At 43.2% G+C, this 22,882-nt stretch overlaps 1 protein-coding gene and 1 long non-coding RNA gene across 3 annotated transcripts in view; one reads left to right on the forward strand and one right to left on the reverse strand.

Moving 5' to 3' along the window:
- Window positions 1–22,882, reverse strand: part of sdk2a (sidekick cell adhesion molecule 2a) — a 169,440-nt gene that overhangs the window by 4,397 nt on the left and 142,161 nt on the right. The window contains exons 28-44 of one of the 2 annotated variants that reach the window (XM_072693262.1): window positions 22,732–22,830; window positions 22,447–22,641; window positions 21,908–22,109; window positions 20,715–20,818; window positions 20,392–20,462; window positions 19,467–19,602; window positions 17,764–17,820; window positions 17,289–17,390; window positions 17,061–17,176; window positions 15,116–15,302; window positions 12,450–12,587; window positions 11,020–11,181; window positions 10,613–10,738; window positions 10,370–10,534; window positions 10,129–10,269; window positions 6,991–7,135; window positions 863–992 (exon numbers count right to left, since the gene is read on the reverse strand). In XM_072693262.1, coding sequence (XP_072549363.1) covers window positions 863–992; window positions 6,991–7,135; window positions 10,129–10,269; window positions 10,370–10,534; window positions 10,613–10,738; window positions 11,020–11,181; window positions 12,450–12,587; window positions 15,116–15,302; window positions 17,061–17,176; window positions 17,289–17,390; window positions 17,764–17,820; window positions 19,467–19,602; window positions 20,392–20,462; window positions 20,715–20,818; window positions 21,908–22,109; window positions 22,447–22,641; window positions 22,732–22,830 — 2,276 coding nt within the window. Of the gene's footprint in view, window positions 1–862; window positions 993–6,990; window positions 7,136–10,128; window positions 10,270–10,369; window positions 10,535–10,612; window positions 10,739–11,019; window positions 11,203–12,449; window positions 12,588–15,115; window positions 15,303–17,060; window positions 17,177–17,288; window positions 17,391–17,763; window positions 17,821–19,466; window positions 19,603–20,391; window positions 20,463–20,714; window positions 20,819–21,907; window positions 22,110–22,446; window positions 22,642–22,731; window positions 22,831–22,882 lie in introns of both variants that reach the window. The other variant, XM_072693261.1, reaches the window with a different exon arrangement.
- On the forward strand, window positions 343–22,803 carry LOC140573737 (uncharacterized). Its single transcript, XR_011980677.1, has 3 exons — window positions 343–383; window positions 17,097–17,315; window positions 22,462–22,803. It is a non-coding gene; the product is annotated as an uncharacterized lncRNA (long non-coding RNA).

Below are 22,882 nucleotides of genomic sequence, written 5' to 3' on the forward strand. Positions count from 1 at the left end.
TTTTATTATTCCTCACCTTTGCTGCCTTCATTTTTTTCATAGATTTTTATTATATTTAATTAGATAAAAAATTATTTGTCAACATCATTCCTGGATTACTCAATTATTAATGCACTCTATAGTGTCAGACCCCAGTTTTGGGACTGCTGAGTCACGCAGCTTGTATTTGAGCCCACAAGATCCCATCTTAGACCAACAGCACACTTCCTGTTGGATTAAATCTAACTCCCACTGAAATAAGTGAGCACAATCTTTGGACATGAGAATCAGCTTTGGCCATTCTTCCCATCTGTCTCCCACGAGGGAGGTCGCAATGCGCAGATGACTAAAGCGGCAAGCGACGTCTGCTCGGATCGATACGGAGCTTCATTTGTCAGGCAAAGGTCAGGCTCGCTCATCTTTATCGAATAGAATGCCAGCCCTTTCTTTTTCCAGGCCTGAGCCTGAAGCCGTTGTGCTTGTACAACGTTCTGCCACTGGGGGAGGGGTGTCCTTTCCCATGGGGAAAGCTGCAATGCATAATGGAGTAAAAGGAATGCCTCTTTATCTGTGATGTTAGAGGACAGAAAAACAAGCAGGCCTATACAGAGGAACGTCAATAGCTTTAGTGAAAAGCATTCTTCAACAAAGTGGGCCAAGAGCTGCTCTGAGGATGTGAGTTTCAGAAAAGGAAACACAAACTCGATACAGACAAACATAAAGCATGAATCGGATAGAGAACCCTGTCTCCGCCTGTGTGGGCAAATGGTCAAAGTGAAAAAATAAAGTCTGCAGGCTGGTTTTCCAGACCTGGTTTAAGCCTGGCCTAAAGTGTTGAATTTTTGCATAGCATTGCAGTTTACTGCGAGGAAACGGACTGTACCTGTGAGTCGGACACCTCTGAGGGTTTCTCAGTCAGGCTGCTGCTTTCGGCTGGGATCAGGTCATTGCATTTAGCACTGACGTCCTCATCAGAGTAGTGCAGACTGCCTGGACTGGGCCGTGGTGGAGACCTGCAGCAGGGAAAGAGGAAAGAGCAGGATTGAGAGGGATTAGTGTCTGCAGCCATTTAAAAGCATTAGAGTAAATAGCCTGCTTTGAATGAATTGTTTTTTGATGTCACACAAACCAATGAATTTACATACATGCTATGGGCAAAGGTTTTGGGACACCTGCTCATTCATTTCATCGTTTTTTCCAAAATCAAGGTTATAAAATAAGAATTTGTTTTGCTTTTGGAGTAACTGGCCCTACTGCCCAGGAAAGGCTTCCTACTAGATGTTGGAGCATTGCTGTGAGGATTTGATTGCATTCACAACAAGAGCATTGGTGAGGAAAGGATGCTGGATAATCACCACACTACCTTTTTGAATGAGGCACACTACAGAACAGCCAAACAGAGCAGGCACTTTCAAAGAGGATTTCAAAGGAATAAAAAAGGTTGGGAAGAGTACATGAAAAATGTAATGACAATTTTTGCTACATAAACCGTATTTAGAAGAACAGTCATAAGGATCTTGTCTTTATGGTCATTATACTTATACAGTACTACAAAATTCTTCTCTTTGCATATCAGAAGAAGAGGTCAAAGGTTATGGCGTCCCTGGAGCAAAAAGGGTTAAGGACCTTGCTCAAGGGATCCACTGTGGTTGCTTAGCAAATCCAGGTGGCTTAGCAAACCCCCAACCTTGTGATCAAGTTTAATGAATAATAATTAATGAATAATATGGGCCCTTTAATGATCGCTGCTGAGTCCTAATACAGGCAGAAGGAAACCACTTTGCCCATTTTATTGTTTATTTCCAGCATGAGCACCGATTCACTCCACAGTCTTGCTTGTGGGCTTTAGAGGTCGAGAAGAAGATTATATCACATCTGATCTGAGAGCAGACAAGAAACCCGACAGGTTGCTTGGGAGATAGCTTTTCACAACCACAACGAAATGTGACTCCCGTTACAAAATTAGCATATTTCCCCATTCCATTCCATGTGCCGTGGTCAGTAAGGAGTGTAATACCATTACACCCTGAGGGTCTGCAGATGAAAGCGTTTGCTAATCGCTTTCAGGGGATTCTCCAGAAGCGGACTGTAAGCCAGACGGACAGACAGAGTACAGAAAAAAACAGACTAGCTCAGAGGAACATGTGGAAAAGCATTGCTTTCATGGAAAAGCCATTCATAATTGGCCCCTAATCTCCTGAGCTGCTCTGATCTTTGAGCAGATAGCAAGCCGCCTGGTTGGTACGTGAAAAGGGCCATGGCTGGTGCTCTCGAAAGCATCACGCTACACAAATTAGACCTTCGGGCAAGCAAACACTGCTCATAGAAGAGTTTTCTCAGTTGATTATAACTGAATGAGGACCCTCATGCCGGCCGGGGCTCCCTCACACCAGAGAGCAACAGATGTTTCAGAGAGCTTTGCTCCGAGCCAAAGGACGGCAAAACATTTGCCTGCCCAGGAAAAACAGCGCTCAAACTGCAGCTCTTAGACTCAGCTGGCCCAAATCAAAGTAGAGGGCCTTCCGAGCTCCGGCTAACTCGCTTTGTCCTAATGAGCTCTGTTGTGCTCAGAGCCAAGGTGACTAGAGAGGCTAGCTTTTGAACTGAGCAGGGGGAGGAGGACTGCAAAGCTACCCTGCTTCGGTTAGCTTAGCATATAAATCAAAGCGAAGTAACTAGTGCAGAACAAAGACCTTGGACCATAGGCACAAACAGAGAGGGGTAATGAGATAAGGATGGAGGCCTCAACAACTGGAAGGAGTTTTTCTAAACATGGCAAACAGAAACCAGCCGTGAGTGAGCAAATTTAGCTAATGAGTAGCATCAGAGAGAAGAAAGTAGCTAAAAGTAGGGAACATGAGAGTAGGGTTACCCGGCTATAGACTGACCACCCAGTGGGTGTCTTGGCAATGTCTCCAGTCAGCAATTTCTAGTCATACAAAACCAGTATCCTGTCTACTTTTAATGAGGAAAGACAAATAAACCTGACAGCCAAGCTAATGCTTCAGACATCTTTAAACGTACTGGACAAATCAGAAAAACATGCTATTTGCAATTGATTCCTGCATTTAATAACACAAAACACTGTATTGTTCAGGTTGTTTAGGTTAGTATACATGCTCTTATCTCCATAACAATGGGGGCTTTATGAACAAGCCTCTCATTTAAGGGTTACAATCTACAGTATGCCAAGAACTACCAAACCACAGTTAGCCCTTAGGTTTATGACTGAAAATATTGGAGCATGGTTGCAATATTTTCACTGGTTTGAGCAGGCTTCTCTGTTTAACCAGCTCAAACTCACCTCATTCAAAAGCAGGGACGTGATTAAACTGTGATAGACTACGGCTCCAGGAATAAAGCTGGACACAAATGTGAGTTAGATGAGCAGGATGCTAAAAGAAAGCTCTGGCTGTGGAAGGGTTAGCACAGATAAAAAAGAGGGCCCCTCGTAGGGGCAGGGGGAAGGGGGTGTTATGAATAAGCATCTGCTTAAAATTCTGAAGAGGCTGAGCCTTATAGCACTGTTGAGGAGGAGCCATGTCAAGCAGCCCAACACCCATCACCATCCATCCAGCATCCAGTTCCCTTAGCACCAATAATCCTTCGTCTGCTTCATCCATCCAGCTATAATAGTGGTTCTAACCCATAATCCTACACTGCATGTTGTGGTGTCTTCCCTACTTTCACACACCTGATCCAACTGATCGGCTAATTTACAAGCCTTTATGAGATGAAGTGGGTGTGTTGGGCAAATGCTATAAATGTAATGTAAACACCACAACAATATGCACAATTTTTCATATGCATCATGGCAGCCTTAATAAGGCAGATTATATTTTTTCTCCAGGTGTACCGTTGCTAATCCTATTTAGACTATCAGTCCACAGGACTTGTTTCCAAAACTAGATTTTCTGTAGCTTACTTTAATCATTCAGTTTTGTGATGAAGCTGCAGGTAAGGTTTCCCTTTTTATAAGCCTTCCATGAAGATGGATGTTCATGCAAGCAATGCTGCACAGTAGAAGTGTGCACCAACCTCTTTACTTTCATGCTGATTCTTGACAGTCATATGGGGTTTGGATTTGCCTTTCTTGCCATCAAACAAACAACTGTCTTGAACAGTGTTTTCGTGTTTATCTTGACCTCCACTGTTACCCCGACCTGCCATTTCACTCTGCGCTGTTGGAAACACTGGGAGCTGAAAATGCTTGGTTCTTCTGGCTAGCCTTTCTCTGCTTTGTGTGCATTTATTATGTTTGTCTCAAATCTTTAGACAGTTACTTAAAAGAGTCCATGTTTGATCAGGGTTAGGTCTGAAGAGTCTAATAATTTATATAATTTGTAAATTCGGCTGACAGTTTGTAACTGAGTTCTGAGGCTGTGTTTACTACTTCTCAATAAAAAAAATGAGAAAATTAACCAATGGTGCCCAAACCTTTTTACAAGACGTGATAAAGGATGACTGGTGGCATGATTTGGTTTCAGAAAGTGCCGAAATTGATATTCCCTTTTGCGTCCACTCTAAAACTGAACCCCAAACCAACCCACTCTCCAAAGGTACACTAGAACTCTATCATTTCTAATAAGCAGTGATCTGTCCAATCTCTGCTTGAGTCTGAGACCTGGCGCCTTCAAAAACCTCTCTCGCTTTCTCCCTCTCCCTCCCTCCCTCTCTCCCTGGAGGGGGCAGCTCCGTAGCAGCCCTACACCCAAGTGCAGCTCTTCAAAGAAGCCGGGGAGCTGCTCTGGTTCCTTTGATCCCATGCAGGCCTTCTCAGCTGGGTAGCGGACCAGTGCGGCACATACACACCCCCACACCCCCACCAGCGCATTCCACTCTAATAGGCCTAAAGTGTCCTCTCCGGTTACTGCACACAGGAAGCTGACCACGAGCCCAGCCCTGCACCCATTCGCGCCATGCAGCCCTCTGACTCGCTCACAGGCGACGTGGCTGCAGACCGCTGACCTCAGCACAGATAGGGCCTGTACACAGAGCCTGCGCTATCTGTGTTTGCACAAACGCTGCGCAAACTCAAAAAGCAAAGTGCCCTTGTGCTGAGGGTGCACGCTGTCTCAGTCCATGTGCGGTAGAGCAGCAGAGGAAGCGACCTTGTCCAGAAGCACCACAGTGAATACGCTCCAGACTCACCAAGAGCCACTCTTTGTCTGGCGGAAACAAACGAGATCCTCATGCGTGGAAAAAAAGAGCGGCTTTGTTTTGGTGCCATTACATAAATAGCAACTTTCTACAGTGTGCACTCTGAATGTCAATAAGAATCAAAAGGGGGGGGGGGGCTCTGCACAGTCTGTTCGTGTTCTTTTCGGTTGACAGATTGCACTTGGAGAGCAGAAAGGGGCAACTGGCATTAGAATCTTGGCCAGTTCTCTACTCAATACATTTAATGGATGCCAGGGAGCTGAATTTAAATCAGCTGTGGGCCTGAGATCTGGGCAAAGAGGACACAGTGCTCAGGATGGCTTTTCTTATGCAGTCCACTTGGGTACAGTCAGGAAATCAATTCCAATTGCAATCTTCTAAATTTTGTGGTGGGAAGACACCACGTGTCCTGCTGATGAATCCAATACTGAAAGAAAGCACATTGCACTACACACAGATGTACTTTCCTAAGATGAAAAATACCCAGATTTGCTCAGTACTGCGTTCTTTTGGCCATGCTGTCATCTCTTTACACTTTGTTGCCAGTTTATTAGCCCACAACTACAGTTTAAAGAGTCAAACAGGGCAGATTTGTGGTGTTTTTGAGGTTTGAGCTGAATGGAAAAATAGAGCTTTTCTCCATCTGACCTACTTAGTTACTCTTGCATTGCTTCATTTAAGCTATTTACCTGAGCTGAATAAAGCCAGTGAAACTGCTTGTTACCACAGCTGACAGGACATTTTTTACAATGACAAGCCATTTTTGTACCTTGTGACTACATGTATTGGTCCTTTTATCAGGTACACTCAACCTGTCGGTATACAGTTACTCAAACAATCACTGTAGCCCATCTTTACTAAAGCCGCACAATTCCGTAGCCACTTCTTGCCATTTCCATTATTAAAAAGAGACCACCATTAATCTCTGGGCACATTACATTTAGGGCATTTAGCAGACGCTTTTATCCAGAGCGACTTAAGTGCTTTGCTATTTACCCAAGAATAACCACAACTAGTTTGAAAAGGCTAAAAATTCAAAGATACCTCTAAGCTTAGATACTACTGAACACAAGTCAATATGGAGAGCATAGTACTCTACTATTCGCCCAAGTACTCTCGGAAGAGGTGGGTCTTCAGCTCTGCTGTTCAGACACTCAGGGGAAGTTCGTTCCACGTGGTACATGGCGATCCAGTTATGGTAGTTTTTCACTGATACAAAAATCTTGTATTTCCATCTTCTTTTTATTTTATTTTTTTACATAATGTGAATCTGACAGCTTCTTTCTTTACATTGTGTCCAAATTTGATATGAATGGACCAATCGAAATATTCCACAATATTCTGCTCAGAGACGTTGCCACTATTACCTGAGGATCGCTGGTATGAATCCTGGGTCATGCTGCCTGCAGTCAGTAGCCGAACTCTGAGAGAGCTCAATGGCCTTGCACTCTCCGCAGCGGGATATATGCCTCTCCCTCTCCACACATCACTTTAGTGTGATGGTGGCCGGCGTGGGCATCTGCTAGCCCAGTGCTTTCCTCAGAGTGCGTTGGTCGACTGGTGATGTTGCGTGGCGGCAGTTCGAAAAGAGGGCCTCCCAGTGTCGGTAGCATTGCATGTGATTGGGGGAGAGTGCTTATGGGCGGGTTGGGTAATTGGGTAATTGGCTAGCTACAACTTCTATTGAAATGTTAGATTTTCTTTCCATCTGCTATAAAGTTTGCTATTTTGGCACTGACATTGATGATACCGTATATCTCATCCTGTATCTACACATACCGTATATTTGACCAGATACATTAGTATGGAAAACCTGCCCAAAATTGAAACATCCCAGGAAAGTATACACACCGAGTGTAGATGCCATTCTTCCGGCAGAAGGAGTTTTTGACAGAGAGGCGTCTGTTATTGAGTTCCAGTGCTGGGAAGCGGCCCTCGTCCAGCCGCATCATCTCTCCATGGGAGAGGGGCAGAGACGTGCAGTTCGAATGGCCACCTGCATGCAGGAAAAGAGAATATGCATGACCTACATCCACTGTGTATTTACTGCATGTTCTTCTTACTGAATATAACATGACAACACTTGATGACAAATGCAATTTCCCTTTAATTTTGTACGCTGAACCTTTTCTATCTGGTCAGAATGTTTAATCCATGTTACACAAACAGCATACACACTGAAAAGAGGCTGATAGGGGCTGCACTGGTGTTTGTAAAGACCTTTGGAAAGTTGCAGCTGCAGAAAGGAGCTCCAGTGCTGATCAGTTGCTCTTTCTTTATGTTTGAGACATGGACATGGCATGTTTCTGAGAGCACCTTCTGTTAAAAAGTGCATAATCACAGCTACTTGACTTTGGTGTTAGGGATGTGTTGTGGACATAACAATAGTACCAAACTGAGTTTGACACCAGGTCATTCAGCCTGAAGCTTAGACTACATTCACATTAGAAACCCCATTACTTGTGGTTTAGAGATCTGTGCCCTGAAGCTTGCCCAGCCGAACACAACCACAGAGAGATATTACCCCTGTGTGGCTGAGGCTAGTGACCCCTCTACACATTTCTGCCTGTCAGGGTGATCTCACTCCCATCAGGCTGCTGGGGCAGACTGGACCAGGCTAAGATAAACAGGGAGTTAGGGGTAGATGAACGGCCGGGGGTGGGAGGTCCAGAGTGGGGTGAAGGGGGGGGGGGGGGGTATTAGTCCAGGCCCTGAGAGTGGTCCTTTGTGTCTCACACAAGAACTTCTCTTGTGCTCCTACACCCATCCACGGCCCTGTTTACTGACCTCGGCCCTGGCACCGTACTCCGAAACGCTGACCAAGCTGCGAGGCAGGCATGTGAAACCCCCCCCACCCACCCTCAAACACATACACTCCTGACCTCTCCACCATCACTCTCCCTCTCAGAGCTGGAACGCATGTGTGGAGTCCCAAAGTGATTTCTCTCAGGAAGCCTGTGTGTGCTTAAATCACTCCACGCTCGGTTAAACGCTTGTGGTCCGTTTTGTTAAGCTTAGAGGTCGTCAGTATGTGTCCTGTTAATGATGAGGAATCTCCCTACTCTACACATGAGAACAGTAGGGAGTTCATTTAGCACGTTTAAAGCAACTCTATGTAGCATTTGTTCCTGTAAATAACAACGGCAGAATCTTTGTGATGCTCCACTGACATGTAATAGCGAGAATATGCGAGAACTGCATAACCCTGCATTTTACACAATATATATATGTGTAAATTCCTGTAATATTACTCTACTCAGTGCCAGTTCTGTATCTCTTAGCTTGTCCAGAAATGCTCTGTAGAATGTCTCCTTCTTGAAGGGTGGCTTACTAGCCTGACTGTAGGGGGAGCCCTAGAGCAAGAAATACCAATTCTCACAAAATGCGAATTTAATAACACAGAAATAACTTCTGTTAAGTCATCCCACTGAGGTCACATTTATCAATGGCAATAACAAAATCATTGTGTAATTCAACAGTGATTAATTCTTAAAAAAACATAGAAATTTAGCTGATATTACAGATTCAATCAATATCACTTTATTGAAGATTTCAATTATAGAATTTTTTACATGTGCTCCTTTGAAGAAAGGAAAAGCATCTTCACTGCATGATTACAATTAGTAACACACTTTACAGCCACTGCACAGCAGTACTATGGATTTCAGCCTCTGCATGTAACCCATCTGAACGTGTAAACACATGCACTCATACACCAGAGAAATGGGGCAGTGAGATCACACACCCAGACTGGTGGGCAACCACCTTAGTGCCTGGGGAGAAGCCAGGGGTAGGATCTTTAGCCTTGCTTAAGGGCACCTTAGCAATGAATGTTGAGGGAGGAGAAAATTCCTTCACTGTTCCTCCACCCCCACCTCCAATCCCTGCCAGTCCATGGGAATTTAATCAGTAACCTTCTAGCCCCCCCTGCCCCCATACTTAATAATAAAATATTTAATAAGAAAAGTGCATTTCCTGAAGAAAGGTTGTGCAGCTTAAGTGTTTTACACTTGCAGGCAGTTGCTTGGCTGTTGCTATGCGGTCACTGTGTTTTGGAACGGTGCTATAGTATTCCAAGTGGTTTCTATGGCGCTGCTAGCTGGTTGCTATGGTGTTGCTAAATGGTTGCTATGTTCTTGCTAGGTGGTTGCTATACTGTTGCTATGGTCTTTCTGTCTCCTTAAAACTGCCTGCCATCATTCAAAGACTAAATTGACATTACAGGCCTTGTTGTTCAATTTGATTATTTATTCAAATCCGATCTTTCTGACTTGATGGTTTATATTTTGTATATTTGTTCATAACTGATACATATCCATATCCAGTGTGAACATACCTGATCCCTGAAATGGCCCGCATGTGCACATCCAGTTCAATGTCATATACATGAATCACATCCATCACGAATATCAAAATAAGGCTCAATCCCAAACTGCTCTCTCCTCCCTATGTGAGTTACATAACTATGAATTCTACACTCAAATGACGCACTATATGTCCTGTAGGCATCTATACACACATTAGCCAAATCCCAAATAGCTCTTTGTTGTACATATAAAGCACTGTTTGGGTACAAAATCCCCTATTTTCACAACCTATGTAGTGCACTAAATAGGGAGTAAGAAGCCGTTTGAGATTCAGTCAATCCGAGTAGCAGCAAGAGCTGTTGTAAAGATTCCTGTTCTCTTTATAGTTACATGTTTAGGAATGAGACATGTATCTGATTTAGGGCCACATATGAATGTGGCCCAGATCTGATGTGAAAAAATCTGATTTATCATCAGATCTGTGTCAAATTCAGGCAAACAAAGAACAGACCTGTGCCATTTTTAGGCTGGTAATGGGAATGTGGCCAAAGCTCCATCTGTGTGACAGGCAATTTCTTTTTTTAATGGTGCAATTGCAATAATAGAAGCAGTTTAGGACCCAGAAGTAACTTATGAGAGCAGACGGGTAAGCATAGGCTGCATGTCTGGTTTGATGACATACCTGAATCAGTCTTCTTGGTGTATTTTTTACTCTGCCCACGAATGATGAGGATGAAGATCAGAAGAAGGATGAAGATCAGGCCTACGAGTGCTATCACCACCAAGAACCACCACTCCTCGTAAAAGGGAGAGACTTTCTGGGCTGGGAATGCAGAAGACATACAAATACATCAAAATGAGCTACTCCTTATATCTGAACCTCTTAACTTCAGAAACTGAAAAAGCTCCTCGGCCTTGCTTACCTGATATGGAAGGCGAAGGAGCACTGGGGGAGCCATAACCGTAGTCATTGACTGCAATGACCCGAAAATCGTAGGTGACCCCCTCTCGCAGCATGTCCAGGTTCAGAGTGTATGAGGTCACCTCTTTGGGGATGTCTTTGATAAGGATGTCCCACAATCCTTCATCTGAGGGTCATTGAAACATGCAGATTTATCATTCTCCGACAACATAGGATCTACATTAGATCTGGATTAGGGACTCACCTGATGGTCTGGCTTCTATGACGTAGCGCGTGATGGGGGATCGACCTGGGTCACCGCTGGTCCAGTGGAGGGTGAGGGCTGTACCATACCGAGAGATGAATGGCTCACCTGGAGGTCCAGGAGCACCTACAACAACAATGACCAACAATAACAAAACAAGGGGGCATTATATTTAACATTTGGAATGATGTCAGGCTAATACAAGACTAAGCTATAATTTTATTCAAAATCTCTACTGGCTGGTTTCTTGGACATGGATTAAACCTAGTCATGGACTACACTGCGATTCCAACTGTGTTTCACCTTTAAACACCCTACTTTACCTACGCTTAGGCTTAATCTGGGTCCAGGAAAACAGCCATAAAACAGAAAAAGGAAAAAAAAAAAAAAAACTCAGACAGCCAGACCTTCTCCTGGCCCAGTGGTGATGTTGGCCTCCACCTCTGGCCCGTAGGTCAGGGTTTTGGCACGGATGCGGAAGTTGTAAGTCACCCCATCCGCCAGATCTTTGATTTTCATCCACAGAGGAGCGCTGCCTTTCACATCCACTGTAACAACCTTACTGACACCTGGAGTGTGAGGAGAGGAGTCTGTAAAGGAGACACTACAACTCTAGATACATGCTGAAAGCGAGAGAGAGCTCACACACACACACTGGCTGACAAAAGGTTGGGGATACCTTGACTTCATTGGAGTAATATGAAATGCTCACGGTTATTTTCAATGAAGTAAGCAGCATGTAAGTATTTAGTATTTAGTAAAGTGCTGTGTGAACGCAGTGCGTTCAGATGGATCAGCAGTCTAATGAGCTGTCACTATGGCCTGGAGGTTGTGAGTTCGAATCCCGGTCCTTGCCGCTTTGCCATCAGTGACCAGAGTCCAAGAGAGCACAACTGGCCATGGTGAGTAGATGGTACACTTTCCCTTAACTACTCTTGAAGCGATGCAGGCCGACACAGGCGTCTGTTAGCTGGAGCAGAGCTGGGCAATGCCGCATCAGTGGCAGTTCGATAAGAAGGGGTTACTGGCTTTGCATGTATCGTTGGAGATGTGGCAGTACCAAAGATGCCAAAGAATGTATTTATTCAGTATTTTGACTTTGCTTGACTTTGGCAACATTGGTTGGGGTGCAAATGTATCAGATGTGGTGTCCACAACCCTGTTATTTTGCCTCAGAATGAAACAGCACTGTATTTCTATTTACAGAGCTTGTAAAAAAGGCAGCTTTAGATCACAGGCTTGATGGGTTGGGCAGTTAGGGAGGTGGGTAGGTAGGCTGCTTTGTATTTATTAACTGCTTTGCAAACTGAAAAAGAAAACTGGGTCATGTATTGAAACACTTTGAAAAACTAGGTGTCCCCAACCTTTCAACTTCTGCAGTGTACACTCAATATTCAGTATGACCAAATACCAGAATGGGGCTGTTGTGTTTATGCGTTGTGTTCATGGGTTCAGGGAGAGACAGAAGTAGAGAGAGGCCCTCCGTAAACATCAGATTTTCACATCTGGCTGCCTTCACCCCCCTCCTCTAGTTCTGACCACTCTGGAGCCATTAGTGAGCTGGGACCACAGACACCCTCTTTTTCCAATTACCCAAGAATCCAGCGAATAAGCCACACTTAGACGTGTTTAAACCATGCCTCACTCAATGACAGGGCGCAAAACTTAGCTGAGGTATGCCAACTATTACATGTTCTGCCTTCATAGGAGAGGCCCACAGCTTGAACCAATTTAGAAAGCAAATTCCAGTTTGAAGGGCGACGATGGCAGGCGAGTTGGGGTGTAAATCAAACAGCTTTATGAAGTCTATCTCATTAATTTGTTGGACGTTTCTCACCGTCAACAGGCGTGCAAGGCTCGTAGACTAGGCGGTAGCCCTCAATGATGCCATTGGGCTGCTTGGGCTCTCCCCAGGACATATTGACCGAGGTGGTGGTGAGCTCACTGAAGTGGATGAAGCTGGGAGCGCTGGGAGCTGTAGAGGAACACAAACACAAAAAAAAATGGATGGGAACTTCAATACAGTATTGACTCTTGCCGAAGAAAACTGAAGAAGTTCTGAGCTCTGCTCTTATAATGATGGATCACATTGTCCTCATAAACCGAACAAATCCTAAATCAGAAAACACTGCTGAAAGTCTGAGTCATTGTAAAAAGCAGTGTTTCAAAGCAGACAGAAAATGTAACATTTTACTTGTGCTCCAAATGTAGTTCGGTAGGGGGGATGGTGGGTTGTGGATAGGTAGGGTGGTAAATAGGTAGGGGGATGGGTCTGTGGGTGGCTGGGACTTGGTTGGTTGGGCAGGTAGGTAGGTGTGTAGGTAGGTGGGTGGTTAGGCGGGTAGTTATGTCGATTGATAGATAGATAGATAGATAGATAGATAGTCTCGATCGATCTATGTTCACACATATCCAAAAACAATAAACCAAAACACTAATTTAGGAGTGCAAAAATATGAAATATAGAAAATGTATAGCAGCTGGTTCAAATATCAATATAAACTATAAATCTGAAGTAAAGTACTGAGAAATGGCACATATTTCATGAATTATATAGTTTCTGTCCAACTTGATAGCTAACAGTGTTTCATATAGTATCAGAAATCACATAACCAAGCCTATTTTACATTATTTACCAGCTGTGTCCTCGTGCTGTGCACCTCTCCTCTAATAAACCACATAGTTAAATAATGCAAATCCTGTATAAGCAAAAGAGGGTGCTAAAACAGGCCAATTCCGAAACCCTAAAGTGTCCCGCCCCCAACATTTACATAAACCCTAGTCCACATTGGCACTATGGTTGCGTGGTTACAGCGTGGAGTCCTAGACTTTGCTTTTTTGTATAGCATACGTTAATCTAGTAGCTGCAGTGAAAATGTAAGGACACGAACTTCAGACACGAGCATGTCTTGACATATCGACTTTTTTGTACATTTTTCCCCATTCAACCTATTATTTTAATCTCTATTTGATCAATTTTTGTTCAAGCCCAGTTCTTTACTTTTAGTGTTTCTGCACAAGACTGCATGAGAGTTAACACGTTCTCTAATCCAGGCCCAAAGTTCTAAAACGACTTCTCAATTTGTTCTACAAATGCATCACGGTCATCTGGGATCAGGCTGATCTTGCGGTAATGCTAGCTTCTTCTACAGCAGGAGCAGAGGAGCTTGTGTTGGCTGATCTCCCAGGATCTCAGCACTGAGCCTCCTGTCTGCCTTTTCTCTTGCCGCCATCGCCTCCCTGCTACACTGTCAAGAGTTTTCAAGGGAAAGGAAACTCTAGAGAAAGCCCTTTTTCCACCCAGACCACAGTGGAGAGCATGGGACAGCAGGAACACAGAGTTCTTTGTTTGGTCCTGCCAAAACTCACACCACATGCCACCCATACCATCAACTTCCCCATAGCATGCTGTCATAGGCTTCCGGCCCTGGGGCCTTCCCATCCAAAAGTGCCAAATGACTCCCTGTAACAGTCAGACCCCATTAAAACCACCCAAAACTCAAGCATAAACACAACCCATCTCCTTCATGTCTAATTATCATAGCGGTTATGCTTCCAGCAAGACGTGTGACCTCTTGTGCTGAAATTTCATAAGCTCTTCGGCAGGGAGCTGTGGGAACGGAGTGGGCACAAAGATTTAGAACATTCTCCCAGGCTATTGTTTTGTTTTTTAAGCAGTTTTATGACAGTAATGTGTTTTATCATTTTGAGTCGAACACTGCACTGGGCCATTTGTGCATATACTAGATATTAGGTCTGATTTCTCTTGAAGTCTTAGCTTAAAAACATATGCTGCATTTTGTCCCTGTCACACAAAACCCTTGTATCTCCAAATTGCAACTTCACTAGAGAACGACAAAGCCTTCTTAACTTTCAAAGGAAGTCAATGTAAATAATATGTTCCAAGTCATTTTGGAGCATTTCTGTTGGTCTAGAAAAATGATAAAAATGATAAAAATGGAAATACACTACATGTCCAAATGTTTGTGGACACCCCTTCTAACATGTATTTAGCTACTTTAGGTTGCACCCATTGCTGATTGCACCCATTCTCACAGCAATGCATCAAAATCTAGTAGAAACTCTTCCCTGGACAGTAGAGACAGTTATTCCAACTACAGCTTTTTAGATTTCAGAAAAAACAATGAATGAGCAGATGTCCCAATACTTTTGTCCATATGGCATACAAGGATTTTGCATCACAGCTACATTTAGCTAGCATGCTAGTCTTTGCTTCGCCGCTGGTGAACTGTGCAATCCGTAACAGTTCACTCGCATGCACAAGGTTCTTTGAGCGATGCCATTGAAGAACCATTTTGGTTCCCTAAAGAACCCTTAGGAGCTTAAAGGAACCTCTCTTGATGTAAAAGTTGTTCGTCAATGTAAAGGTTCTTCACACTCACACATCTCTATTACAAAATGTGCTTCTGGTTCTAACGTGACTCAAAATAACGGGGCAGGCTGATTGACCTCCATTAGGAATCGACTTCTGCAGTGGTGTACCTGCTTGCTGAGTGCGCCCTCTGGTGGGCGGAGAGCGCGGGCCATCCCCGGCGGCATTGAAGGCAGCCACGCTGATCATGTATGTGGTGTAGCCCGTCAGATTCTTCAGCTTGACCCCAAGCTCAGGCAAGAACAGCGTCCTCAGTCTTTCAGTCTCATTCTGCAGCTGGAACTCCCAATAATAGATCTGCGAGGAGAAAGAGAGCAAAAGAGAGAGAGAGACAGAGAGAAAGAGACCGGAAGAGGTCATTAAAATTCACGGCGCAGATGAATGTATTAAGATGGAAGGTTTTATCTGAAGCCGTACGGTTAATAGGGTCGTGCTGACCTTTAGATGAAGCCCGATTCACACTTCATTTAACGATTAAAGTCATTTTGTAAGATCTTATTCCAGAATCGTTTGATAGTGTAGAGAGCACTTTGAAACAAGATGAACTTGTTTAAATATTAATTGTTATTCATTCCTATTATTTATTAATTTTGCCTAATTACCAATGCATAAAGCCACAGAGCAGCTTTACAATGGAGGAACACTAGGAATGCACAATGCTGTAAACAGTATACATTCATTCAGTTTAGTCTGGTTTAGAGAAATCACACGCTCACAGACTTCCCAGAGGCCCTAAATAAAAAGCAGCACACACACACACACATATATATATATACACACATTACATGTCCAAATATTTGTGGACTCCCTCTTTAACGAATACATTCGATTACTTAAAGTTGCACCCATTGCTGACAAAGATTTGCCAATGCATATACACATATACACACAACTTGTCTAGACCCTGTAGAGAATTACTGCCAATAGAACAGGACACTCTGCAGCAGATAAACATGAACCTGTTGGCACCATACCCACAAATGCCAGGTGTGGGCTAGAGAGGTATAAAGCCCCCCAGCATTGAGCTGTGGAGCAGTGGAACGGTGTTCTCTGGAATGATGGATGGTGCTCTATTCAACACTTTTGGGATGAGTTATGGAGTTGGGGATGAGGTGGGATAGTGTCATCCAACATCCTGACCTCACTTATGCTCTTGCCGCTGAATGCAAAAGCAAATCCACATGTCCCAATCAAACATATTTTTGGTTATCTCTTCATATTTTCTCAGCAATCTTCTGTGAATTCTGACTGAATTCTGTTTTTGGGGAATTCTTTCTCCATATTCACACTGATTTACTCATTTACATTTAAATCATTTGTTTGATGCTCTTATTCAGAGTGATTTGAATCATGTGGCATATGTAGGTGAATAAAGTGTTAGGAGTCTGGTGTAGTTACTGGGGTAGTATGGTGTGTTGCCTGGTGTGTGATCCAATCCCCTGAGTGGTATGTATAAATCACAGAATACACTTTTATACTATTGTAATCTCTGTTTTGGTGGCTACAATATAGCACCATTATGCAGCATATAAACAATTTACATTGTGATTTTGCCAGGCTAAATTACAGCGTGAGCCAGCCAGGCTAAATTACAGCCTCCACACAGTGGGGTTAGTTGTACAACTAAGCCTCCCAATTATATATAATATTACCAATGATATATGTATTAACATACTTAGGTTGAAAATCTAATTTGGCTCAAACAACAATGCATTTATGGCATTTTGCCAGATGTTTTTGCCCAGAGCTACTTATAATGTGATCATGTTAGAATTGTAGGTAAATGTACTGTTAAGGGTCTTGCCCAAGGACTCTTGTTGGAAGCATGGTGTACTCGCCAGTGCTGGGAACCAAACCCTGGTCTGCAGTGATGTTAGGCTACACTGAATTAACTGTAGATGCTTTAATGGCTGTTAGAACTAGCCCATCCATCTGTTCCAATTATTCACGCTTTGGGGTAAGTTTTAACATTTACATTTTAACATTGGCACACACTCTGCTTTCAGTTGAGCTGTTCATAAACAGGAAGGGTTATAAGCTTATTTTGGTTTATACCTTGTATCCCTGAATGTCTCCATTCTGAGCCTCCAGGGGTGGGGGATCCCAAGTGACGTCAAGCTGGGTTGCGGTGGAAGACTGGACAGCGACATTTTGAGGTGGAGCAGTGGGCACTAGTGAACACACACAAGATCAAACTTGCAACATGCTAGAGGACAAGGTCAAGAACAGGTCCATATGGACGATGAGGCTGTTTGCTGTGGCTGATAAGGAGTCAATTCTAACCTGCTTCTCCAACAAACACTTCCTGTGGTGAGCTGATAGGTCCCTCCCCCACTGCATTGTACACGCTGAGTCTGATCTCGTAGCGCTTGTGTTTACTCAGGTCTGCCCACGGCAACACAAACACACACACAAAAACATTTTGCAGGATTTAGCATTATACAATACATCGATATATATTGTACAGTATATATGGTTATATAGCATTGTATGATGCTAGACATCCTACTAACCAGCTTAAAGTCACTCAATATGAGTATGGTCAATACTTCTGTAGACGCACGTCTACATAAATGTCACAAAAGTCATTTGAGATCACATGTCTTAGCCAGTTAATTGCATCTGGGGTAGGATGGAATTGTGTGAATTGAAGTTTTCTATATTATAATGTATTACTTTACAGAGTCACTGTCCGTTCTGTAAATGGTTGTATGGAAGACTAATCAGGGAAACAGAGAGAGGGAGTCTACAGACTTACTGTCCAGCTCGTACTGGGTGAGTGAGGATTCACTCAGGTTCCTGACACTGTAGGGAGCTGAGAAGAGCAGCAGCAGAGAATGAAGAGCAGAGAGCCAAACCAACAGGAGCAGGACAACAGGACAGGACAGAATAGAGGAGAAGAGTAAAAAAAGAGGAGGAGAAGCAAAGAGAGAAGAGAAAAGAAGAGATGAGATGAGATGAGATGAGATGAGATGAGATGAGAGGAGAGGAGAGGAGAGGAGAGGAGAGGAGAGAAGAAGAAGAGAGAGGATAGGACAGGACAGGAGAGGAGAGGAGAGGAGAGGAAAGGAAAGGAGAGGAGATGAGAGGAGAGGAGAGGAGAAGAGGAGAGGAGAGGAAAGGAAAGGAAAGGAGAGGAGATGAGAGGAGGGGAAAAAGAGAAGGGAAGAGAGCATAATAGAAGAGAAGAGTGGGAAATGAAGGGAAGAGAATAGAAGAGAGGAGAGGTGAGGAGATGAGAGGAAAGGAGACGGAGAAGAGAAGAGAGGAAGAGAAGAAGAAGAGAGAGGAGAAGGAGATGAGGAGATTGGAGAGGAGAGGGGAGGAGATTGAGATAAGAAGAGAGGAAAGGAGGAGAAAAAGAGAAGAGTAGAGAGGAGAGGTGGAAAGAGAGGAAGGAGAGGAAAAAGAGAAGAGAAGAGAGGAAAATAGAAGAGAAGAGAGGAAAAAGAAGAGAAGAGAGGAGGAGTGGAGAAGAAAGAAGAGGAGGAGAGGAGAGGAAAAGACAAAAGAAGATTGAAGAGAAGAGAAGAGTGAAAAAAGAAAAATAAAGATTGTATAATGTATGTAAAGACGAGAAATTCAAGTAAAAAATAAGAGAAGAAAAGACAAGAAGAAAGTGGTACAGAATAAAATAATAAAGAACAGAAGAGTTAAAAAGAGGGGAAGGAGAGTGTTAAAAATGACACCAGAGGAGAAGAGATGAGAAGAGTGTAAAAGATGAGGAGAAGAAAAGAGAGAGGAGGAGAGAGTTACAGAATAGAATGGAAGACAGAATAGAGTAGAAATAGAGCGTCGAGAAAGAGAGAGGGGAAGATGAGAGAGAATTAAAAGGTAGTTACAGAATATAGAAGGAGGGGGAGATGAGAAGAGAACCAGAAAAAAATTAGTGAAACAGGTGAAAAGAGAAGACAAAAAAGAAACAAAGAAGCAAAAGGGAAGAGAAAGAGAAGAGCAGAATACGGGAGAATACAAGACAAGAAACGAGGAGAAAGAAAAGAAGAGAATAAAACAGGGGAGGACAGAATAGAAAAAAGACAGAATGAGAGAAGAGCACAAGAGGAGAAGAGAAAAAGGAGAGAAAGAGAAATTGGATTAGCGCATTAGTGAGGAGCAGCCTGTTTGCTGAAGCTCGCTGCAGTGGCCGCAGTCCAGCCTCGGAAACAAACACAAAAGCTTTCAGCCGTGCTGCAGCTTTGATTACATGCCTATTAATGAGACAAGCCAGAGCCCAGCCTGGGCCTCTGCACAAAAACCCTGCAGAGATGTGCAAGCATCTGGGCAAACAGGTGTGTGTAACAGAGAGTCCATTTATTTATTCATTACCCGCTCTGTGTTCGAACTGTTTACGAATTGGTGTCCTTGAGTGCGAGAGGCGTTCTGGCATTAAACAATCAGGCCTGAGCGGGCATGCCGCCCAGCAGCCCCTCGGGTGCGGCGGGAGGTTAAATTTAGACTCACCTGTGAGCTCTGCCCAGTTGGCTGAGGGGTTGTTGACAGTGCGGACAGTGAAGCTGCGCAGGCGGTCGTAGTGCAGCTCTCGATACCGAACACGAAAGCCCAGCAGGATGCCATTGATCTGCTCCTCGGAGGGGGGCTGCAAGCGACCAGATTAGTCATTTATTCAAGGTGCTTTGTGTTTAATCCTGATGTAAGTCATTAAACAGTCTTCCGCTGTAGTCCTGATCAGGTGTTTGTATTTACATAGACAAACCAGTCACACAGCACAAATTTCAATGTACATTAAAGCAACAATATGTAACATTTTTACCTTAAAATAACAGCTTCAAAATCATGATGATGCTCCACTGACCTGAAATAGGGGGACTGGCATCTATATCGTAGCTACTCTGGGTTTGGCACGCGAGCAACTGCACTATGTAACTTTGGTGAAGTGGGCAGGGCAATGCTTGAAAGTAATGCATAATGCTGTGTAACCTGTAATATTTACCAGAGACTGTTCTGTATCTCAGCTTGTCCAGAAATGTGTGTGTGTGTAAATCAAGTCCTTTAATGGGAGGATAAAGCACATATTATATTTCCTGACTGTAGGGGGAGCAAGCCCAGGAGTATAAAATGCCAATTTCAAATGTTTATTGACCCAAGTTGTGTTCTGCATATATGGGCATGCTTAGTAAGAAATGATCACAGTGCGTCCAAAAACAAAAGGCACAGTGGCTCCAATTCCACATGTTCATACAGTGTACCCTGACCCAAATGCAGTACAACTATTCAGGGAGAAGACATAATGAATTAAAGTGAAAGTGCCCCCCCTAAAATATGTATTAATTAGCCTCAGTACCAATATGTCAGAGCGGACTGTGACATCCTTCGAGAATTTTAGCATTGCGGTTTCTTTAACTACAGCAGAGCATGGGAGGCATACCTTCCAGCGGACCAGCACAGAGGTGGTGGTGTGTGGCGTGACGGACAAGATTGTCGGGGCTTTGTCCGGGGCTGAAAGGAAGACAAACAAACGGTCTGCTCAGTCAACAGCTCCTGAACTGTACAAAGCCTCACATGAAATGCTAGCCCAAGATAAAGCTCTCACACATCGGCGGCAGCAGACTCGACATTACTCCAACAATTACATCAAGCGCACTGTCATAATAAAGCCTTGCTGTAGATTAAAATAAGGATTTGCAGTGCAGAGTCCTCATTATCAACCTCATTAATCCTGACATGAAGCCAGGGGTCAGGCAGTCTTACCGTCCTGCAGGGTGGTGATAGCCTCGCTCTGCTCGCTGTACTCACTATCCCCTATGTCGTTAGTAGCCTTCACACGGAATTGATAGGAGGTGAAAGGTTTGAGCCTGTGTACAGACAACAGAGGTATTTGCAAGTTTCTGAATACTGACAAGTCCAGCACTGGCCTGGATTTTGATGTTTTGATGCGAAATTAAACACTAAATTAAACACTGGTCAAGATTCTATTTTTTGAATGTAATTTTTGGTTCTATAAAGAACCATATTTTATTATAATAGAAACGTGTGAGGATAGTACTTTTTAGGGTGTTAAGAACTTTCACCTAATATAAAGGTTCTTTGACAATTATAAGGTTCTTCACACTCACATCCTATTACAAACATGGTTCTTTAAAGAACTAGTAGTGGTTCTTCTAAGGCATTGCTCAAAAAACAACAACAATGAAAAAATTCAATATTTCTGGAAGTACTTTGGGAACATCAGAATATTAAAATGATAAATCATGTATTGTAAATACCTATTTGCTCTTATATTTAGCCATACTGCCTCTAGGTGAGTACATCACCTGATCAAATGATCTGATAATCAGTATAACATCATTACTGACACATTACTGATATATCTATGTCTGCAGATCTGAACATATCTGAAATATCATCCTTATTATCCTTATTTTTTAGCTTCCTTCAAATTATTTCCTGACCCCAGATTATTATTTTCCCAAACCCAGGTTAGGCTTCATTTTAAAGTAATTTTAATTTTAGTGATCCTACACTAAACTGAACAGATTAAAGTATTTTTCTATGTCAATTGAATATCCATGTACATGCAAAAATATTTTACCGCTATCACATAAAAACCTTGGAATCTCTAAACCCTGCTTTATATCGTGTCAATATTTTATGGTGAATGGACAAATAGAAATGCTTTAAAATTAATATTTTTACAATGACTTCGACTGAAGGTTAGGAATTGTCCTCCAGTTGCACTTTTTTGCATTACAGCAACAATTTAAAACATTTTTTCAACAAGCTTAATCCTTGTTCACAGAACTGGCCCGTGCAGTTACACAGGACTAACCTATCAGAACTGTTTGATAGAATATTTAAAACCCAACTGCTTTTTTTGAAAATATATTTCAAGCAATAATTTCAAACATTTAAACAGTAATGTAAATGCATCAATGCTGTCTTACTTGTCCACAATATAGGAGCTGGCCTCATGGTTGACTGATGCTGACTGGACGGTCCAATTGTTGTTGGGCAGTTCTTTGTATTGTACAGTGTAGTAGCGGACAGGAGATAGGCCATCGCTGCCTGGTTCCCACGACAGGAGCACGCTGCGGGCCTGCACATCCTCCTGGGGCACTACAGGCCGACTCGGGGGTTGTGGGCGAGCTGGGATTGGGAAGGGTTAAAAGGGTTAATCAAGCATTAAGCACAAAAAATCCTGTATCTCCAAAATGGCAACTTTACAGGAGAAGGACAAAAGGTCTTTCAATGAAAGTCAGATTCATTTTGTACTTTTATATTAGACACTTCTGACTTAAAATAACTGGGAAATTCTGTGAAATGTGCAAATTCTATTTTTCCAATATATTATTAATACACATGTGTGTTTGTAATTATAATGAGATATATTTTATTATTAGGATTTGAATAGAAAAATAATTATTATTAATCCAATATTGTTTTGAATAACAAAAAATTACTTTATATGAAATGTTTTCTGCACCTCTCTTTTCCGTAGTGACCACCAGTGCCTCAGCAGCCTCCCCCCATCCCTTCCTGGTCTGTGCAGTAAGGCGAAACACATAAACGCTCTCTGGTTTCAGTCCGGTGGCTGTATATTGACGAGCACTGGGGCTGAGCACGTCCACTGTGGCAGAGTTGCTGTTGGAGGAGTTTCGCCTATAGGTGATCTGATAAGCTGAAAGAGATAGTGCACATGCTCAGAAAGACAATAACACAATAAATCATATGATATCATACAATAAAGCCATCACAGATTCAAACTCACCAAGGATAATGCCGTTGGGCTGGGCTGGGGGCTGCCAAATGAGCCGAACTGAACTGGTTCTCACCTCAGGAAACAGGATTCCTACTGGGGGCCCAGGCACTGAAAGCGGTAAGGACAATAGCAACTCACCTTCTGAGCAAAGCCACAGCAA

The sequence above is a fragment of the Salminus brasiliensis genome, chromosome 12, assembly GCF_030463535.1.
Source record: "Salminus brasiliensis chromosome 12, fSalBra1.hap2, whole genome shotgun sequence".
NCBI classification, from domain to species: Eukaryota; Metazoa; Chordata; class Actinopteri; order Characiformes; family Bryconidae; genus Salminus; species Salminus brasiliensis.